We start from the raw sequence: 23921 nt of genomic DNA on the forward strand, positions 1-23921 counted from the left end.
TAGTCTTGTAATCAGTCCATGAGCAGCTTCAGCTGTGAGTGTTTGCAATCAGGTAGGATTAGGAAGCGGTGTGTGTGTGTGCAGTGCATGACTGAATCTTGTAGTCCATATACAGATGGATTTGTAGTTCTTTAGTGAACTGTGTGTTTACCAGTGATCTACAAGGATTAGATCACTGGTGATTGTGACACTAATTGTATTCTGGCACTGAAATGAAATAACTGAATGTAAAATAACACTGAGCGATGTTTCTAAGTTGTTATTTGGTCTTGTTTAATATTTCACAACAGATAAATCCAACAGAGACAGTTGTAAAACCTTCCCATGTGGTTGTTTGAATATCATAATCATGGGTTTACAAAATCATGTCATAAATTTCGTATTATGAAATTTATTGTGAAATTTAACTTCTCAGAACCGATCTTTCATTTTGCTGAACACATCGGATGCAGTTTTGAAAATATTTCTTTATTTAGATGAACTTACTGGATGGCGTTTTGAAAACTTCCACTTTAGTTAGCTGAACTTTTCTAAGTAAGCAAGTAAAACTCAAAACATTTCCATGTAAAAAAGGAACTAGGTGTTATGAGTTGAGCCAACAAAAGACTTTTTATAGTGTAGTTATAAATACTCATCCATTTTTTATGTTCTGGTTAGTATTTGCTGTGTGTTTAGACACTTCAATTCACTCCCTATATTACTCTCTGGTGTTTCTTTGCCTCTGTAAGTTATTGGTGCTACTGTAACTACAGCTATCGAATATTTTAATAGTTAATTAATCGACTAGTGTAATCGATCCATTGATTAAGCTTTTTTCATTTTCTTTGAAAATCTTGTGACTGAAATGCAACAGAGCAGTAAAAAAAGTATAAACCCCAATACATATTTACAGTTGAAATCAGAATTATTAAATACAGTATAATACAGTATAATATAATATAATATAATATAATATAATATAATATAATATAATATAATATAATATAATATTTTTATAATATAATATAATATAAAACAATAATGTAAAACAATAATGTAAAACAATATAATATAATATAATATAATATAATATAATATAATATAATATAATATAATATAATATAATATAATATAATAATATAATATAATATAATATAATATAATATAATATAATATAATATAATGTAATATAAAACAGTATAATATAATATAATATAATATAATATAATATAATATAATACAGTATAATATAATATAATATAATATAAAACAGTATAATATAATATAATATATTGTAAAACAGTACAATATAATATACTATAATATAATATACTACAATATAATATAATATAATATAATATAATATAATATAATATAATATAATATAATATAATATAATATAATAATAATATAATATAATATAATATAATATAATATAATATAATATAATATAATATAATATAATATAATATAATATAATATAATATAATATAATATAATTCACCCCATATTTAAAGATTTGATGTCTTGCCTGTAACATATCATAATTCAGACATGTGTTTTGCTGAGTTTGTAGTGTCGATAGTTCAAGTTGAAAAATGTTTCCTTAGACCTTTAAACCTTTGAATTGAGTAATGAATCTGTCTGCCAGTTTTATGAGTTCAGCAATTCCTTCTGGACGTTTGACATGAAAAGTCTTTCTTCCATTGGCAGCAAGGTGATACTGAAAAACCTTTGCCTCAAAGTCTGTCATGTAGTAAACAACCAGAAGCGACCAATAAAACTAGCAGGAAAATTCCCACTCTTTTAAATGCAGCTTCTCCATGTAAAACTGTAGAAAATGGCAGCTTGATGACCACTATATTTTTAATTTGTTGGCAGTGGGTTGCAAAACCTCATGAAAATAGATTTACAGCAACTATACGAGCTGAAATGAAACAGATCATGATTCATATCGTCTGCTGATAAGAAGTAGTGAAAGAACAAATTATTGAAATACTCGTAAAATAACGGCATGATGTCCAGTAAGTGATTATTGTGAAACTGTGATGGGTACAAGTATAAAACAAAGCAGTTTGATGCACAGATAAAGGTGTTTGTCTTCCTGGAGGAGTATTTCTAGAAAAAAACTATGAAATCTGATCTCAAAAACAAACAATGTAAAGGCTATGGAAGCCATTTCCCTGCCCTAAATACTAAAAAAGGTTAATGCACATTTTTATCTGAGAATTGTGACAAATTTTCTCTCACAATTTTTTTGATACAAAACTTCAGTTCAGATTTTTTTGATGTTTAATTGAGAGATGTAAATTTGAAAAGATTTTTAAGATGTTTTAAAATCAGAATTTGAACTTTATATCTTGCAATTCTAAGAAATAAAGTCGCAGTTGTGTGATATAAACTTGCAATTTCGAAAAAATAAAGTTTTCTACGAATTCTGAGACAAGTCAAAATTGTGAGTTACAACAATGTAAAACCCAACAGTCAGCTTTATCAAATGAAATGAGTGTAGTTCACTCAAAATAAACTGAAAGTTAATTTTACTCATTTAAAAAGAGTTTTGAACTCAGTGTTGAAGGTAATCAGTTAATTAAATACCTTATTCAACTTAAATGGAGTAAGTTCACAGTACTTATATATAGATTCGTTTTTAATTCAAATGGTTTGTTGCAATCGGTTTCCTCAAATGGTTTGAGTTGCCTTAACTCATTGGATTTTACAGTACTCAAGTTAGTTTGAGTTCTCTTCATTTTTTTTGGGGGGGGGGGGGGGGGGGTTACTGTGCTCAAATTGCTTCGTTTACATTCGTTTTTGAACTTAAATGGTTTGTTCCAATCTGTTTCCTCAAATGGTTTGAGTTACCTTAACTTAAGGTTAAGTTACCTTAACTTAACTTAAAATTAATAAAACCTGCAAAACATTTGTTAATATCTTTAAAAATCTGATTGTCTTCCATAAGACTTACATTGTCTTCATAAGAAAAAAATGAACAAAACTCTTTAAAACCTTATCTCAATTCAGAGATTGAAAGTCATAATTGTTTGTTATACACTTGAAACTGAGAGAGAAAAAAGTCAGATCACATTTGCAAGATAAAAAAATTATTGAATTCAGAGAAAGATATTTAAATTAACTATTTGAAAAAAGTATATATCTAAATATTTAAATGTATACACACAGAGTTGGGGGTAACTTGAGTAGTGTAATAATAGTACTTTTCAAAGTAATGAGTGAAGTAACGCATTACTTTTAATATTTAAGTAACAATATTTGAGATACTTGATAAAAATGTTATGCAAGTTACTTTTTAGTCTAATTGCTTTTAAAAAACATTCGTAGTCACATTAAATCCTGCACGCAATAAGAGAATGCAGCAACAGACAGAAATGAAGATGGCAGAGACTTACATTTCTGCATTTACGATTTTCTCATTATTTTGAACAAATAGAAGAAAAGGAAAAGAGGATTATAAGAATTGACTGTGATTTTGCCTTTTAATAAGGCAAAAAGTACAAAAGTAGTGAAGGCATTGCTTTAAACTTTCATTAATCTGTAAATACAGCATGTATAGCTCTGGGGTCAGGAAGTTCTCTGAAAATAACAATGTTACATTAATATTTTTTTCATAAAGATATCATAAAGATAAATACAGGTTATAGAGTGTGTTGTTAATTGCAGAACTCTTCTATTTAAAAAAAAAAAGTCCTACAAGCTCTGAAATAGATCAAGCCTCAGCTACATCAGAAAAAGTAACTCAAAAGTAACTCAAATGTAGTGTAACGCATTACTTACCAAAAAAAAAAAAACTAAGTAACACAACTAGTTGCTTGTTTGGGGAGTAACTCAATATTGTAATGCATTACTTTCTAAAGTGACCTTCCCCAACACTGTATATATACAATTTATATAGATATTTTACAATAATACATGCACAGGAAAACGACAAAAATACTGAGTTAAAAAAGTGACTTTTTTTGCTCTAATTTCATTTAAATTTTAAGCTATGTATTTTAATCAAATTCATTAAAAACAGAACAAAGGTGCTGCTATAGCAATATTAAGTTTGCATCAGGATGTATTAAACATTATTTTGTTGGTCTATTTTTTGCAAATTTATTTTTTAATCTGACTGCTGTGGGTTTACAAACGAGACAACAATGAACATTTTCCAAGTAAATGACTTTGTTTTTGTTCAAATACTCCCACGTCAGCATCTACATTATATACAGCACAATTTCTGTATGTCCTCTGTTTATACTAAACAAACAAGCTTCATGAATCGCTTACAGCTGCATGCTTCTGCTCTCTTTAACAGCCAATCACTCAGCACAGGACTCCATTTGATGTTTGTTATGGATATTAAAGTATGTCTGAAATTTAATAAAGGATTACTGAGCTCGTTATGCCAAAGGAGTCATTCAGAATTAATGAGTGGTTTTTCTCTCATCTCTGACAGATCTGAGGAGTTTGGAAGACATTAGGTGATGATGAGGATTTCCGCCGCTGTGCTGATTTTGACCTTTATTGCAGATTTAATATCGCAAGCAGCAGGTGAGCGCTATTAATATGAGTGTTATGAATATTGCTGATGAACCTAGAGTAATGATGAGGACAGCCGATATTATCTTCTTGTGGACATATTGTTTGGGGTCAGTAAAATAAAAATAAATACGATGATGTTCAGCAAGGATGCATTTAATTGATGTTGATATTAGATGATAGATAAAAAAATATGTAATTTGAGCTTTCTATTCATGAAAGGATTATAGAACACAAAAGTTCTCAATGCTGATAATCATTTTTGCTGAAAGAGAAGTTGTTAGAGTTCAGAAATTACCATATTTGCATTTTAAAGATATTCAAATTGAAAATATTGAAAATTAGGATGGCAGTTTTACTAATGCTTATTTAACTTTTTATTTTTGAAGCACCGTACATTTACTTTAGATGCTAAAGTGCTAATCTAAATGTAACAATATTATTGAGTTTTAGCTTAAAACTAAAAAAAACAAATACTGTTTCTGTCATTGGGGTACATGTAAATGAAACGATTATCTGAGGCCAGGGGCAGATGTCTGTTTTTGTTTTAATCAAAATCACTTTTTTGTAATTGTCATTTCATTTCAGTTGTCACAGATAACAAAACTTCTTAATTATATACTATAATTTCATTTCAAGCAAATGTATAGTTCTGGAAAAAAAAAAGAGTTACCACTTTAAAATGCGATGTGGTTTTCTGGATTTCCTTTAATAGATATGCATTTTAAGTCAAATGTTCATTTACATGTATGTTCTATTTTATAAACTACAAATATTTCTTCAAAATATATTTTAATTGTATGAAATGTCTACAGGTCAATATAAAATATTGATAAAAAATCTATATATTTATATATAATTATCGATAATATGCATGTATACTACCTGACAAAAGTCTTGTTGTCAATCCCAGTTGTAAGAGCAACAAATAATAACTTGACTAGTTGATCACTTGGAAAAGTGGCAGAAGGCAGAATTTGCTAATGAATCATCTGCTGAACTGCATCCTAATAATCACAAACACTGCAGAAGACCTACTGGAAACTGCATAGACACAAGATTCTCAGAGAAATTAGTCAAATTCGGTGAAGGGAAAGTCATGGTTTGGAGTTACATTCAGTATGGGGGCATGTGAGAGATCTGCATGGTGGATGGCAACATCAAAAGCCTGAGGTATCATTTGTGCTGCCCATTACATTACAAACCACAGGAGAGGGTGAATTCTTCACCAGGATAGGATAAATAAGCGTAATCTAGAGGCTTTTTCCTTACATATAAGCCACTTCTGATACCCAATAATCAACTCGAAGTTATTATTTGTTGTTCTTAAAACTTACAAGTTTTTTGTCAGGTAGCGTATGTAAAATAATATACATGTATGCATATTTTCCCCAATATATGTTCAATTAATGTAATATAACTTACATATTTGCACGGATTTGCACCTTAATTATGCAATACAAATCAAAGTATTTTTTTTTTCAAACTGAATGTGACTATTTACAGTCTGGCATGCATTTCAACCCCATTTTGCCAAATGTGAATGTGAACGTGATAGTGAATTCCACTAATGTGCTGTAAACCTGCTTAATGTATGTGCAGGTGTCAGTCCTCCAGGCAAACCCAGACTGACCAGCTGTCGCTCCCCAGAGAAGGAGACCTTCACCTGCTGGTGGGAGCCTGGAGATGATGGAGGTCTGCCCACTACATATGCCCTCTACTACCGCCTGGAGAAGTAAGTTTCTATTCTACTTTTACCCTTTGTAGACCTGAGACCTCTTTTTGCTTTTTTTTGCTTATAGAAACCGCAAAAGGATGCATACCTGTATACTGAAGTTGTTACTTAAAGTTTGCATGAACTGGAAGTTGCTGAGACTTATTTCAATATGTTGATTAAATGGAATATTTAGCAGGGAACGGGGCTTTCCTTTTGTGCATCATTCCATATAGAAAACTAACAGTAAGATGGGCATGGTTAAGGTTGCACTCACATTATGCTATTCGAACCGTGCCCAGTCAAATTTCCTGGTTCGTTTGACAAGTGTGAGTGCTCCGAATCAGCCCTGGCCTGGTTGGAAGAGGTTGCGGTTTGGTTGGGCTTTGGCTTGGTACCCAGTACGCTTGTAGTGTGAATGCAAAGTGCACCTGAGCCCAAAACTGAAGGCACAATGTGAAGTTTAAGGGACGATTTCATTTGGATTTATTAATCATTTTTAATTTTCGAAGAATGCAGTTCCTAATGTACTGCAAGTTCACCCTTAGAATATTGTGGCTGAAGCAGCAAAATCAATCTGCATAATTACAAATAATAAAACAAAAAAATCTGTAGATTCAGTCTGGCACTTTCAGGAATGTGACAAACAAATTATAAAGCCCTATAGGTTTAAAGGACCGGTTGCGGATAATAATAATAATAATAATAATAATAATAATAATAATAATAATAATAAACTTTATTTTTATATAGCGCATTAAAGAAAGCATCTCAAGACACTTTACGGACATGAAATATGCAGCATTAAAATATATATACAAGTATGAATGCAAAGAAAAAATATATATAATAAAATGTATTTTTAAAAACACAGAATAATAATATAATATAATATAATAATAAATAATAATACTAAAATAAAATAAAATAGTAATAATAATAATTATTATTATTATATATAATATTAACATGTAATAATAATAATATAATATTAACAAATAATAAAAAAATAATAGCAAGAATAATAATATTATAATAAATTATTAATAATAATAATAATAATAATAATAATAATAGTATAAAGTAATAATAACAACAACATATAATAATAATAATAATAATAATAATAATAATAATAATAATAATAATAATAAACTTTATTTTTATATAGCGCATTAAAGAAAGCATCTCATGACACTTTACGGACATGAAATATGCAGCATTAAAATATATATACAAGTATGAATGCAAAGAAAAAATATATATAATAAAATGTATTTTTAAAAACACAGAATAATAATATAATATAATATAATAATAAATAATAATACTAAAATAAAATAAAATAGTAATAATAATAATTATTTTTATTATATATAATATTAACATGTAATAATAATATAATATTAACAAATATTAAAAAATAATAGCAAGAATAATAATATTATAATAAATTATTAATAATAATAATAATAATAATAATAGTATAAAGTAATAATAACAACAACATATAATAATAATAATAATAATAATAATAATAATAATAATAATTTATGCAAATAATGTCTCAAATGCTGCAGTTTCATTGACTTTTGTGCTTGTTTGTTTACAATTTGAAATGATCAAACTCCAGTCCATTCTGAATTGACAAGATCATGGCATCTTTTTTGTAGACATTTTTACTGTTCAGCACCCATGGCTGCACATGCTAGCAAATGGAGTATACTTTGAAAGGGTGTTTATTAATCTCTGAGCCTATGCTAAAATACATGGAAAAAACGAGTTTCAAAAGAAAGTTCGGAGTAGATATATTTTTCTTATGCCTTTCTTTGAACTCTTTTCTTTGGTTTCCAATGAGCTATCACAGGTCTTGCTGTGTCTTGCCCTTTCCTTTAATAATGAGCAGTGCATTTCAACCTGCAGGAGTAATGAGCAGCAAATTAGTTTCCCTCCTGCCCTTTTTTTCTTGGTTTCCAAGCAAAAATGAGCAGAAAGACACACATGACTTGCATTTAGCCCACACACCCTGTCAGATACACACAGGTTTTTCACCAGACCTTACCCTTATTAGTGCCATGAAGTGTTATGACAACATTATGCAGGATTATGTGGTATTACTGTACATTCGATCAGTTTGTGTACAGTTCTTACTGAATATTGATGGCATGAAGTCCGTTGAAGTGAGTTTTTTAATGTTTACATGAAAGTAACTTGCTGAACTCTGATGTTCAAGTCAAGCAATGTATTACAGTACAAGATAAGCTTGTTGTGGTGATCAGTGTTGAGGACAATGAATTACAAAGTAACTAGTCGCTGTAATAAAATGTTTTATCCACTGAAAAGGTAAAGGATTACTGTTCATTTTTAGGTGATTTATTTACAGTTACTTAAAAATGACTTACCATAAATACTGTAATTAAATTCACTTCTGTGTAAATGACTTAAGAGAAGCAGAGCAATTGTATTGTTTTATTATGCAAATTTATTTTGCTGTATAAGGCTGTTTTTTAACATTCAATTTTGTCAGACAATTGGACATCCTTAAGAAATAAAAAATCAAGAAAGAAATTAGTTTTGGACTATATGGCGTTCATGAAATAAGTTTTGATACATAAAGGGCTCTATCATACATCTGGCGCAATAAGGCGCAAGATGTGTTTGATGCGTTTTTATAATATTTTAAGACCAGCACAACTCTAATTTTCACGTTTTGCGCAATGTTGGTTAAGTAGCAAATCCATTTGTGCCACTTTGTGGAGTCATGGGCGTGCTGGTCTAAATTAAAGGCATGTAAAGGAGCATTGCTGGCGCATTGCTATAACTGAAATAGACTGTACTATTGACCAACTGAAAATCCAGCGCAGAGCGCGACAGTTATGCGGCTATGTGGGTTCAAATGCTTTTCCATTGCTTAATATACACAGGATTTACAGTAACACACAAATATCTTTACAAATGAAAATAAATTAAGTATTAAAATGTTACAAAAATTATTATTTTCTCCATAAATATAAAAACTACTATCTCCGTGCCTCATCTCATGGGGCTTTTTCAGTTTATTCATGCCAGTTTGCATTTGTATAATGTTATTATTATTTGCAGTATTATTTATTATGTGCATTTTTAATAAAAACAAGTTTAGATTTGTCCACCTGTCGGGTTTTGGAGACGTCTGCATCACCATATAAGAATAAGAATAGGACGTGTGTTTGGATAACGTTTTTGACCACACTTCGTCATTACACTTATTCGTTTGCTGGAAATTAGAACTGAATTTAGAAATAGTTTTGAAACAAATCTTTGCTCTTCAAAAACAAAATTAAATATGGAGGCTAATGGATGTCTTCAGTGGAGTGCATACAACACCGTTTCCTTATTCACGAAAGAAAAGGAGTAAAGACTAAAAGTAAAGAGAAAGAGAAAGTAAAGAGGCTGATTGGAGGAGGCTTGTTCTTTATTCTCACGCTGCAGATGGTCTGTTTAACTGTTTTCTCGCTTACAGTTTTTTTCACTTACAGGGCCCTATCATACACCTGGTACAAGGCGCAACACAAATGTTGTTTGCTAGTTTCAGCTCAACGCAAGTGTTGTTTTGACGTTTTGCACCAAGCTGTTTAAATAGCAAATGCATTTGCACTTATACAGTATGTGCGCCCATAGGCTAAAAAAGGAGGTGTGTTAAGAAAGTCGCTGGTTCGAGTCCATGCTGGACCAGTTGGCATTTCTGCATGGTGTTTGCATTTTGGGTTTCCTCCGGGTGCTCCGGTTTCCCCCACAGTCCAAAGACATGCTCTATAAGTGAATTGGGTAGGCTAAATTGTTTATAGTGTATGAGTGTGAATATGAGTGTATACGTGTTTCCCAGTACTAAGTTGCAGCAGGAAGGGCATCCCCTGCGTAAACATATGTTAGAATAATTGGCGGTTTATTCCACTGTTGCGACTCTTGATAAATAAAGGACTAAGCCGAAGGGAAAGAAATTAAAGTTATTTTAACTGACGTGTCATTAAACTTCTCTGTAAATAATGCAGGATTCCACACAATTCCTTCATGTTGACTTAACACAAATCGATTAAATTAACTCAATTGTTTATACAAATTTAAGTTGATTAAACAAACTAATTACTTAATCCCAAATATCTAAAAAAATTGTTGATTCAGCTCATTACAAATAAGTGGTTTGAACAAGTAGAGTGTTGTCTGAACTTAATTTTATTAAGTTATGCACATAAACACAATTGTTGACATGACTTATTGCTCTTTTACAGTGCATATTCTTTTATTTTGGTGTCTAATTCAGTTTCCAAGTATGTATTTGACTGTCGACATCTCTTCTTTTCAGCACCGAGACGGTCAAAGAGTGTCCCGATTACAAAACCGCAGGCGAGAACTCCTGTTTCTTCGACAAAAATGCCACATCGCTGTGGGTGAACTACAACATCACAGTAGTGGCCACCAATGCTTTGGGCAGGAACATTTCAGAACCCGTGGAGGTGGACGTCGTCTATATTGGTAAAGCTTTCTGTTTTTATAGATGCTCATTTGTTTCCGTCATTAACTTTTCACCTCGTGTTCTTTTTGCATAATAAGTCATTTGTTCGTAATTAGGTTAATTAGTAAATATTAGACTGGTTGCGTGAATAGGAGAAATGTTATCGCTGTCTGTACATTGCAAAAGCATGTTATTCTGTTAGTAAATTATTAGCATTTCTGAGAATTATTATGGCAAATGATTAAAAAAATAAGTCGTTGTTTATTTTTAGTAGCCATTTTAGTTTTATCTTGCTCTATTTGTCATGTGACGCTGGTTTGATCTGAGAGATCTGTCCAGATATGTCTTATCATTAACTCATATGTCTGACTATAATGGACTAAACTTTAACTAATGTTTCTTTTTATTTTTATTATTTATGCTGAAGGGGCAAAGCTCCACGTGAAGCACGCTTTTCTGTTTGTTCTTCATTCTTCAGCAAGTTTTCAAGTCTGTGTGCAAAGGTTACTTCGTTTGACCTTATTAGGTGTTAACTAGTGTTTTAGCCCAGACTGGAAGAAACTAGTTTTCTGCGTCATTGCTGAATGTACAGAACGCTACATCAATGGTTCATCCCAAAAAAAGAGCAACAAGCCATTGTTTATCCGCCCTTATGTCATTACAAACCTGCATGGCGCTTTATGGACCACAAAATGGGATGTTTTAATGACTTAAATATAATCGAAGCGCTGGGTTACTACGGGCTGTCAAACTGAAAAACTGGTTTGCGATGTACAGAGTGTAAGCAAATGAGACCTGAGAGTTAATAGACTGGAATTATGCCAGTTTCATTCAGTTTATTACAGAATTCACTGTTTGGTGAAGCATATCAGAAAGCACTTAGAATGAATAATATGAAAAATACTGTTGCATATATATATATATATATATATATATATATATATATATATATATATATATATATATATATATATATATATATATATATATATATATATATATATATGCAACAGTATTTTTCATATTATTCATTCTAAGTGTAAATATATATATATGTTGCTATGTATACAGTTGAAGTCAGAATTATAAGCCACCCTTTAAAAGTTACTTTTCTTTTTAAAATATTTCTCAAATTATGTTTAACAGAGCAAGGAAATTTACACAGCATGTCTGATCATTTCGGCTAGACATATTGACTAGACACACTTATTTCGGATATTTTTTCGGATATTTTCAGATATTTTTTTTAAACACAATTTTAAGGTCATAATTATTAGCCCCTTCAAGCTATATATTTTTCAATAGTCTACACAACAAACCATCGTTTTGGTAAAATATTATTTACTGTCATCATGGCAAAGATAAAATAAACCAGTTATTAGAAATGAGTTGTTGAAACTATTATGTGTGTGTGTGTTTGTGTATATTGTTTTTATATTAATAGGATAATTAATTAAAATTTAGACAAGCAAGAATGGTGTTTTTTTATCAGACATCAACTGTTAACTTAAGATGGTAATATGTATAGATGCATAATAAGTCTAAACTAGGAAAGGTGCAAAAACACTTTAATTAAAAAAAATTTAAATCAAATTAATGAAAAAAAATTCCCAAAGGAGGCATTACTGCAGTCCTTTAAACATGTGCTAATTCCGCATACATTTCTAGCACAAAAATCTCAACATTGGATGAAGTCAGGTTTACAAACTCTTTTTTTCGACATGGAGTAAAATGTTTTCTAAACTTTTTAAATGAAAAAAAGTCAGATATTAAAAGAACTGTGAAGTTTATTGTATTTACGTGAAGATAATGTACAGATTTCTGACTATTTATGAGAAAACAGTCTTTAAAATATCTATATATTAATATATATATATATATATATACTTAAAATCTAGATTTTTGTTTGTTTGTACTACCACCATAGATATTATTGTTTATAATTGTAATGTTGTCAATATGAAGCCTCCATTATGAACTCAGCTTTCTCAGATTTATACTATACACCATATTCAAATCAGAGTACTTGTATAAAAGGAGTAAATAGGTTTTGCTGTTGTACTATATTTTTTGCTTACTATTACTAGACTTACTATGATATCTTTTTTTGGTCACATTTTTTTTTAAATGTGCAATTTCCACTATTAACAAACCATTAATTCATATTTTTACCTCTATAAACTACTAATTAGTTGCTTATTATTAGTTAAGGTAGTAGTTGGGTTTAGGGTAGGATGGTAACACTTTACAATCAGGTTGTATTAGTTATTGTTAATCAATGCATTTACTTACATTAACAAGCAATAAGTAATACATTTATTACCACATTTGTCCATGTTCGTTAACTTTATTTAATAAAATAAAGTTGTTAATTGTTAGTTCATGTTAACTCCTGGTGCATTTACTAAGGTTAACAAGTATGAATTTGGGTGTTAATAACGCATTAATGTTAAACTGATTAATAAATGCTCTACAAGTATTGTTTATAATTAGTTCATGTTAGTAACTACATTATCTAATGAAAGCTCATTGTAAAGAGCGACCTGTAGGATTAGGGATTTAAAATAAGATTGTAATTTATAAGTGATTATAAACAGTTAATGTCTTAATAATAGGCAAGTAATAAGCCAGTGTGGTGTGAATTTCTACTTAACCTTAAGCATGATCTTCTTTTTTTTTACCCACAGTTCAACCGAATACTCCGGAAAACGTCAAAGCGGTTGTGATTCACGAGGACCGGGATCCATTCGTCAAAGTTTCCTGGGACAAACCACGGACCGCAGACACCCGATCTGGATGGATCACACTGCATTACCAGCTACGGGTTAAACAAGAAGAGGATAAAGAATGGGTGGTGGGTTCAAAATAAATACGATTAAAATTTACTTACAATTTATTCATGCTCAAGTGCTTCCAAACAGAGCTTCTTTGTTCTGTTGAACGCGAAAGAAGATATTGTGAAGAATGTCATCCATAGTAGGAAAAATGAATGGTTTAGAAGTTAATGGCTACATATTTCCAACATTCTTCAAAATATCTTCTTTTGTGCTCAACAGAAAAAAAGAGACAGTCATATTTGGAACAAAAGGAGAATGAGTAGATGAAGGAATTTTACAATTTTAGTGAACTATCCCTTGAACTTTTTAGGGTTTTACCCTGTTCGCACTACATCATTTATATTAGCCCCCCCTAGAGGGCACAACTTGAAAGTTAGCTGTAATAGTAACACTTCTATGCTAGATCAACACTGTGTTGAATACATTTTTTTATACTTGTTACTTTTTTAAAAGCAATATATTACAATATTAAGTCAATTTTGATGTAGTAACTGAACATGTTTAAGAAAAATGCATATTTAAAAGCATATTTAAGAAAAATGTAAAAATTTGTCATTTTTGCTTTTTTTTACGATTGTAATATATACTCTGGGCGAAGCATTGGCGCAGTAGGTAGTGCTGTCGCCTTACAGCAAGAAGGTCGCTGGTTCGAGCTTTGCATGTTCTCCCTGCGTTCGAGTGGGTTTCCTCCGGGTGCTCCGGTTTCCCCCACAGGCCAAAGACATGCAGTACAGGTGAATTGGGTAGGCTAAATTGTCCGTAGTGTATGAGTGTGTGTATGTGGATGTTTCCCAGAGATGGTTTGCGGCTGGAAGGGCATCCGCTGCGTAAAAACTTGCTGGATAAGTTGGCGGTTCATTCTGCTGTGGCGCCCCCGGATTAAAAAAGGGACTAAGCCCACAAGAAAATGAATGAATGTATACTGAATTAATATATTAATCTACCCAATTAAAAAAATCCATACTTGTTCCTAAATGACCACAGTTAATGTGTTTAATCAAACTAAATATTGATTTCTAAACTTTTGGGGGTAAAACAGTTTTGTGTTGTATAAAATGAATATAAACAAGTCAGAAAATGTCTCACCTTTTTGTTATTATACACAAAAATTATTTAAATGCCAGTATTTTAATTTTAAATAAATATTGATTTTATATATATATATATATATATATATATATATATATATATATATATATATATATATATATATATATATATAAATGTCATAAGTCAAATTCATAAATAAATAAATTCAAAAATAAATAAATTCAAAAATACAATTAATTAATTAATTAAAAAATAATAATAAATAAAAAAATATAGAAACATTTACAAATAAAAAAAATATTAATTTAAAAAACAAATAAATAAATTCATAAATAAACAAATAAAAGTAAATACATAAACTTTTAAAAAGTATATTTAAAAATAAATAAATAAATAAATAATTAAAAAATAAACAAATAATTTATCAATTAAAATAAAAATAAAAAAAACATTTAATAGAAACAAACTCAAAAGATTAATTTATAAAGTATTAATTAAAAAATAATCTATTAAAAATGAATAAAATATATTCATTCATTTATTTTCTTTTTGGCTTAGTCTGTCTTTTTTAATCCGGGGTCACCACAGCGGAATGAACCGCCAACTCATCCAGCACGTTTTTATGCAGTGGATGCCCTTCCAGCCGCAACCCATTTCTGGGAAACATTCACACACACACTCATTCACTATCATACACTCCGGACAATTTTAGCCTACCCAATTCACCTGTACCGCATGTCTTTGGACTGTGGGGGAAACCGGAGCACCCGGAGGAAACCCACGCTAACGCAGGGAGAACATGCAAACTCCACACAGAAACACCAACTGACCCAGCCGAGGCTCGAACCAGCGACCTTCTTGCTGTGTGGCGACAGCACTACACTGCACCACTGCGTCACCATAAAATAAATTAGTTAATTCAAAAATAGATAAACACACACATACTGTATATACACACACATCGAACTGCAGAATTACATTTTCAACATCAAAAGATAACAGAGCTCACAGCCCTTAATGCAACTAGAAAGTTTAAAGAAACATTAAACAGCAGTCACCGGGAAAATTACCAGATCTTTTTGTTGTTGCTTGTTTTCTTAATATGACACATTTTAACATTTAGTTCAACATGAACTCAGAACAGATTAGAAAACAGTTAACCATCAGTTTGTTTGTGACGTTATCCGAGATCTTAGAGGAAAGAAGCACTTAGAGCAACAGCCGGCATTAAATCAGCTGTTGCACAAATCGGTTTAATCATTGACCGTCCAGTCTGAGTTTATGTCTTCATTAGTGTTCAGAAACCTGAGGGAGGCCAGCTATTCAGAACAACACAGACTAGATCGAACCAGATTTCTTTACCCAAAGGCTGTGCTTCAGTGAAACTAAGGCATGAACGCTAATGATTGCCTAGTGACAGAATATAACCTGACAGCAATACTATTGGCTGAGTGCACGCTTGACGACATGACTAATGATGAAGGCATTGCTGAAACTTATGACTCAACTCAACTCATAACACAACTTTAAGCTAAAACTCGGCTAGCAAAAACATTTTTTTATGTACCTGTCAATTTTGAGGTTGAGGATATGCATAAAGAAACTTAAAAGAGAGATCACACTTTATCAATTTGTGTCTGTAGATTTTAATTATGATGCTAATTTTTAATGCTTAAAGGTGGAGTAGGTGATTGTCTTCAGAAGCATTTTTTGTTGTGCTGGTTGAAAGTCTCTTCACAGTCTAATAGTAATGATTAAAGTAAAGGATCCAAATGTATTTATATGTATTATTATATTTTGGGCAAGGCATAAAACGTAAAATGTTCATCCAATTAAATTGAGTCGGGCCGACATTTCTCAGAATTCCGATAAGTAGCCCAATCATGCAGATAAGAACAACTGTGCAGACGTTTGTACGCAGCTTCGCCGACCGCCGCGCGTTCACGAAAGAGAGCACACGCTCGTGCGATCGGTAAAAACCTGCTGAATCAAACCTTTTTAAAAACCTGAACCAATATTATAGTTACCTTTGCATGCTGGAGAAAGGATGACACAATGTCTGAAGGATTTCTCTTAGGCAGGTAATGTTCTGTTTTAGCTTCACGCAAAGCTGATGTAACGTTAGATGTTGTTACAAATGGGTTATATCTTCACAGAAGTGTTGTTCAGCTACTAAAATCTTCCGATGAAAGATTGATAAGACTATTTTCAGTTTCATAAGGGACCTTTTACAGCAGAGGTGTCAAACTTAATTCCTGGAGGGCCGAAGCCTCTTTTCTGACCACATTTCTAGAACTGCTCAATCGTGCAGATTCGCACTCTATAACATCAGAAAGATCCGACCCTTCTTATCTGAACATGCAGCTCAACTCCTTGTTCAAGCTCTTGTTCTCTCCAAACTGGATTACTGCAACTCTCTACTAGCTGGGCTTCCAGCTAACTCTATCAAGCCTCTTCAACTGCTCCAGAATGCAGCAGCACGAGTGGTCTTCAATGAACCTAAACGAGCACATGTCACTCCGCTGCTTGTCCGTTTGCACTGGCTGCCAGTTGCTGCTCGCATCAAATCCAAAGCTCTGATGTTTGCCTACAAAGTGACTTCTGGCCTAGCACCTTCTTATCTGCACTCACTTCTGCAGATCTATGTGCCCTCCAGAAACTTTTGTTCTGTGAATGAACGTCGCCTCGTGGATCCATCCCAAAGAGGGAAGAAATCACTTTTGCTCACGCTCACGCTCAATCTGCCCAGTTGGTGGAATGAACTCCCTAACTGCATCAGAACAACAGAGTCACTCGCTACTTTCAAGAAACGACTAAAAACTCAACTATTTAGTCTCCACTTCACTTCCTAATCTGCAATTGCCTCTCTGAATATCACACTAACTGTACCAAAAAATAAAAAATACTAATACTACTAATACTTCCCTTCTTAGACTTTACAGACCTGAAACTTGCCTACAGCACTTATTCATTGTTGCTCTTAGTTGTGTAAATTGCTTCCTTGTCCTCATTTGTAAGTCGCTTTGGATAAAAGCGTCTGCTAAATGATTAAATGTAAATGTAAATGTAAATGCACAGTTTAGTTCCAACCCTGCTCCAACACACTTACCTGTAGGTTTCAAACAAGCCTGAAGGACTCAATTAGTTTGATCAGGTGTGTTTAATTAGGGTTGGAACTAATCTGTGCAGAGCTGCGGCCCTTTTGGAACTGAGTTTGACACCTGTGTTTTACAGCATCAATAATGTAGATTTTAATTAGTTTAACAACAAAACACAATTAAATACCGCTATTCCGTCTAGTCTCTCCCTATATATATATATATATATATATATATATATATATATATATATATATATATATATGTATACACATACATACATATATATATATACATATATATACATATATACTAGTCGCTTTTAACACATGAGAGAGGGTTCTTTTGCTGTGCTCGTGTTCAAGGAGGCGTGGCTCTAGACGGCAGGGGAGGGACTGTGATTCAGAGATTTATGCTAAGCTGTTAGCATTGTGGAAGATCACCAACTGCACCTTTAATCGGCACTTACAAAACTTCACAGTCTTATTCCTATTTTTTATTTTGAATTTTACAGAGGTATTTGTTCATTCATATTTTGCTTTATTGTTTACAAATATCTAAAAAAAAATACTCTTACTACTTTACTACTTGTATAATGAACTATCTAATAGAAAATGAGTTAAAATCTCACTTAAATACCTGTACTTTCATATTAATGACGAACTTGTGCTTGCTTTGTGTTTGTGTAGGAATATGATGCTGAAAGGCAAAAGAACTATAACGTGTTCAGCCTTCACTCTGATAGAGAATACATGGTGCAGGTGCGGTGTAAACCAGATCATGGCTTCTGGAGTGAATGGACACAAACCACCTACGTCAAAATGCCCAACTGTAAGAATTTTTTTGTTAATTTCAAGTAAATTTTCTTATAAAATGTATATACTATAAAAGTACTCATTCGCTCATCACTGATGTACTTACGTACTCACTTGCTTACTCATGTAAGTACTTACTCACATACTCATTCACTTACATATTTAAGAACTCACTTACAAATGTACTTACGTAGTCACTCATGTACTAACTTATGTACTCACTCAGATACATACTCATGTATTTGCTTACGCACTTACTCCCATATGCACTTACATGCTCATTCACTCGTGTACTTATATAATCACTTCTGTACTTAGTACATACATACTGTATGTAAGTGATTAACATATGTATGTACTTATATACTCACTCAAATACTTGCTTACATACCCACTCACATATGTACTTAAATGCTCATTTACTCATGTACTTGCAGATTCACTTCTGTACTTAGTCACCCACATACTTAGTGACTTGCGTAAAAACTAAGTATGTACTTACTCATGTACTCACTCACATATAATGTACTCACTCAATTACGTACTCACTCATGTATATACTTACTCACATGCTCATTCACTCACGTACGTACTTATGTACTCACGTTGGTATTCACTCACGGATGTACTTACTCCTGTACTCAGTCACGTAGTGTATGTACTTACTCATGTACTCACTCACATACTCACTCACTTACATATTCACTCATGTATGTACTTACTGTGCGTACTTACCTACTCACTCACTTGCTTATGCATGTATTTATTTACATATTTACATATTCATACGTACCTACATACTAATTCGCATACTACACACACACACACACACACACACACACACACACACACACAGAGAAAGACATCAGATCAAATGCATTTAGGTTTCTCTGAATTTACTAGGTATGTGTTTGGGTAAAATGTTAATATTTGTTTTATTCCGTAAAGGTCTGATTACATTTTCGAATAAAAGTATTTATAGCAACTGTCCAGAAAAGAAAATGTTTTGATTATTTGTGTTTGACAATCAGGATTATTCAAACAAATACTGTTTTCTTAACTCCTCTAAAGTTACAGCAATGGTATTGCATTTTCAAAAATTTGTATGGACATGCTGTATTGATTCTTATTTTATATTGTTTTTCTTTTTTCTATTTTTAATAACCTTATAAATTTTAGTAGTTTATGTTTTTTGGTTTCAAAAAATATTGTTCTGACAAAAAGCTAAAAATAATTTACTGTTTTATTTTTGCATTTTATTTCAGTAAAATATGTATTTTTATTTAACTTGTTTTGCCTACATTAAAGAACCCTGTTAGACACATAAAAAAGCTACATATTTCCAGTCCAGTAAGTAGTGGTACGCTTATTAAATGATCATCCAGCACCTCTAGAGAGCCGTTTCAGAGCCACAGTCTGTATTTCCATGCTCTCCTGTGCACATCAATCTAACAGCTCAGACAAGTCAAGAGGGACACAGACAGACCTCCAGTTTCTCCAGGGGCTTCAGACCTCAATTCCCCCCCGCAATCATGCACGAAATCAACTCAACTCATCTCAACTCATTTATGTAGAAAGCACTTTCAAAAGCGTTAGAAATAGATTAAATTGCAGCGCAAGGATAACTGAAACTATAAAACGAGATACAACAAAAGAACAACATAGTCACGGACACACAAAAATAAAATAACTATATATAAACTCAGATTTTATAGACCAAAAACCTGATGAAAAAAAATATTGTTTATGCAACAGTTTGACGGCATAAATGTGTGTATCAAAAAGAAAATCAAACACAGAGAGTGTCAAATCCCTTTTTTATTTGGAACTTTGTTCCGCCTCTCATTCACATCTGCAGCTGACATCAGAACAGCAAAAATCATTGCTACATTACAAATGTCACTTTAGAGCTAGTGTTTGAATTATTCTCTGGCATAATGTCTAAAGTGATGATAAAACAGGTGATTTGGCTCATATTTTAAGATTATAAGGCTGAACGGCATGAATTGTCATCAGTCTACAGAGATTTCCCAGTATTTCTCTGTTGCCATCGGGATTTCACAATAATTAATCCTGAAAAAGCTAAAGCAGCACAATTGCTACCAAATCACTGTTGTGTTTGCGATAAGGAAAACCGCTAAACACATGTGGGCATTTCTTCTTTCGTTCTGTGTACTGAACTAGTAGTGCAGTTATGAAAACAAGAGAGACATTTGAAACAGATGGCCAACCAGTGGCCAACACAAAATACACACATTCTAAGTATGTGAGTCCCATCTTACACTCAACACACTACAATTACTATAGTATAAATACAGCACTACAACAAACAAAAGACAGAGATTGATTTAGAAAGCCACCTACCAGTTTTATTATGATTTGGGGTTTTTCCTCCTCTAAGGGCTTGCGTCTCTGTCGCCAACTTGTGAATGGCGCTGCATCTCCGAAATTATAAATATTTAAAATAGGAACTATCCTTATAAATAAAATAAACTGCATGGTTACAATCTAAACAACTACATGCTTGACTAAAAAAGCCTCGAAAGTACATTATGCTGTCCAACAGCAGCAATATTTGTCAAACTGTAGAGTGCTCTTGTTGTTGTTGTGTGTGGGCGGAGTAATACACAAGGGTGAAGGGTTAAGAGGCTGGACGAGTGCTATCAGCCAATCAAATAGAAACAGACAGTTGTGTGTGTGTGTGTGTGTGTGTGTGTGTGTGTGTGTGTGTGTGTATATATATATATATATATATATATATATATATATATATATATATATATATATATATATATATATATATATATATATATATATATATATATATTCTTTTTTTGTCATTGTTTTAAGAGCTGTAACCTAATTTATCCTCTATTTATAATTTCATTATTTCTTGTTTTTGTTAATAGTACTGTAAGCGTCACAAACTGAATTGTTTGATCCTAAAAGTGAGCAATTACTGAAGATATTTTAAAGAATGTTGGAAACCAAAAACAACCAATACAAATTCTATTAATAAATGACTATTTCAATGGTTTCCAACCTTCTTCAGAATAACTTATTTTGTGAAGTTTTATATTTTTTAAATTTTGTGCATTATTACTTTAAGGGAAAGGAAATGCAGTTGAAAAGCACTTTATTCATATCCACATCCTGTTTTGTGTTTACACTATATAGATATTCCCAGAGAGCGTTCCTTGTGGATCATGATCACAATTTTCTCTGTCTTCATCGTCTTTATCCTCACCTGGATGCTCAAATTGAAACACAACAGGTGCGTTTTGAAGCATGTGTGTGTATCAACTCTACATTGAATTTCTGCATGTTATCAGTTTCATTTTAATACACTTTACCTATTTTATTTATTATTTGATATAAATGTATTTATTATTTAATAAATTTTAATGAATTATTTTACTGTTTTCTATTTAATTTCTATTTTTTCTATTTAAAAAGTTGTATATATTATATTAAAAGTGATTCATTATTAATGACAAGTACTCGCAATAAAAGCTGAAAATGTTTTTAAAATTGAATATTTAATTGACTTATTTTAAATTTAAACATTTATTTTTTTTAACTTTCTAAGCAGAAAAATTTTATATATATATATATATTCTACTTTTATATTTATTTATTATTATATATTTATAAAAATCATTATTAATAAACACTATTATTATTATGATTATTATTATTATATTTATTATTATTAAATATTATTTTCCTTCTTTCTGGTATATCATAATTACATAAATAAATAAATCAATCAATTGTTTCCACTGACAAACACTTGCAGGATTAATCTGTCATTAGAGGACTGATCTAGATTTTGCAGTACCTCACTTCACCCTCAAATGTAGTTTTTAGGCCAGTTTTTCTCAGCGTAGATTTAAATAGACAAAGATAGACTAATTACATTGTCAAATAACGTGAGGCATTCTTAACAGTACAAGGACGAACGGGATCCAAAATTAATCTCTTAATCCTGTCGGGACACGTGGAGGATTTTGTTCCATATTCCAGATAAATCCTTCATCAGTATCCGTAGTGCTTATGATATGATCATGTACTTGTTGATAGATAACAGTGCATTAATATTGATATTTATATTCAAGCAAATTAATTATTTCTTGCTAAAGACAAAATATAAAACATATCTAAATATTTCATCCAAATGACTTTGTTTTGTATATTAAGCTTTTTTATCCTCTAAAGAAAAGATTTGTGCAAACTGTTGAGTATCAGTTTTAAAATGTTGTTTTTATTTAGTTTTTCATTTTTCATGTTTGTATTTAGTGTGAAGCTTTGTTTGCTGCCTCCTGTTCCTGGGCCGAAAATCAAAGGATTTGACAAACAGCTTCTCAAGGTAAGAGAAAAATCCCCCATTCTTCTATATATACAGTTAATGTCAGAATTATTAGCCCCCCTTTGATTTATTTTCTTTTTTAAATCTTTCCTAAATGATGTTTAACAGAGCAAGAAAATTTTCACAGTATGTCTGATAATATTTTTTCTTCTGGAGAAAGTCTTATTTGTTTTATTTGGCCTGGAATAAAAGCAGTTCTTATTTTTTTAAACAACATTTAGGGTCAATATTATTAGTCTCTTTAAGCTAATTTTTTCTTCGATAGTTTACAGAACAAACCATCGTTATACAATAACCTGCCTAATTACCCCACCCTTAACCTAGTTAAGCCTTTAAATGTCACTTTAGGTTGTATAGAAGTGTCTTGAAAAATATCTAGTCAAATATTATTTACTGTCATCATGGCAAAAATAAAATAAATCAACTATTACAAATGAGTTATTAAAACTATTATGTGTAAAAATGTGTTTTAAAAAATCCTCTCTCCGTTATATATAATTCTCTTCAAATATAATCTCTGAAATATTACAAGTTTGATTGAAGATAGAGTTTATACTTGATTTAAATGACTTCAGGTTTCTGGTCTGCTTGCTTTAATTCTCTGGTAATGTCTGTGGTTTGACTGGGCAGTTCCACAATTTAGATAACAGACAGCATTTGTTCAAAGATGTTCATTAATTAGCTAATAATTAGTTAATAAGCACTCAAGTCTATGCAAGATTAAGCCATTCAAGCTTATTTTTTATGTACAGTGGCTTTAACAGGTGAATTTGCAGCAGTTGCCAAAACTTTCCTATAAAAAAATCTGATATATGGGTATATATGCAATTCACATTTTTAACATCAATGGTATTTACCAATATTTCATTTGTTCATACCCACAAAAACTGTTTAAAAATATTGTAAAAATAGCCACATATACATATTTTTCAGTTTTTGTTCAGTTTTGTGTATTAATATAATTATGTATTATATATTTTTTCATAGTATTTCCTGTTATACTTTTCTTTTAGGGACGGAGCTGGAAT

At 31.4% G+C, this 23921-nt stretch overlaps 1 protein-coding gene across 7 annotated transcripts in view; it reads left to right on the plus strand.

Annotated features, from left to right (window-relative positions):
• prlra (prolactin receptor a) overlaps positions 1 to 23921 on the plus strand; it is a 55113-nt gene that overhangs the window by 25398 nt on the left and 5794 nt on the right. For 4 of the 7 annotated variants that reach the window (NM_001431060.1, XM_087299481.1, XM_087299480.1 and 1 more), the window contains 7 exon segments: positions 4436 to 4530; positions 6121 to 6253; positions 10575 to 10744; positions 13412 to 13578; positions 18399 to 18540; positions 21702 to 21798; positions 22824 to 22893. In NM_001431060.1, the coding sequence (NP_001417989.1) occupies positions 4467 to 4530; positions 6121 to 6253; positions 10575 to 10744; positions 13412 to 13578; positions 18399 to 18540; positions 21702 to 21798; positions 22824 to 22893 (843 nt within the window). In that variant the 5' untranslated portion in view covers positions 4436 to 4466. 7 annotated transcript variants of the gene reach the window in all.

The sequence above is a fragment of the Danio rerio genome, chromosome 21, assembly GCF_052040795.2.
Source record: "Danio rerio strain M-AB ecotype USA chromosome 21, GRCz13ab, whole genome shotgun sequence".
In the NCBI taxonomy this organism is placed as follows: Eukaryota; Metazoa; Chordata; class Actinopteri; order Cypriniformes; family Danionidae; genus Danio; species Danio rerio.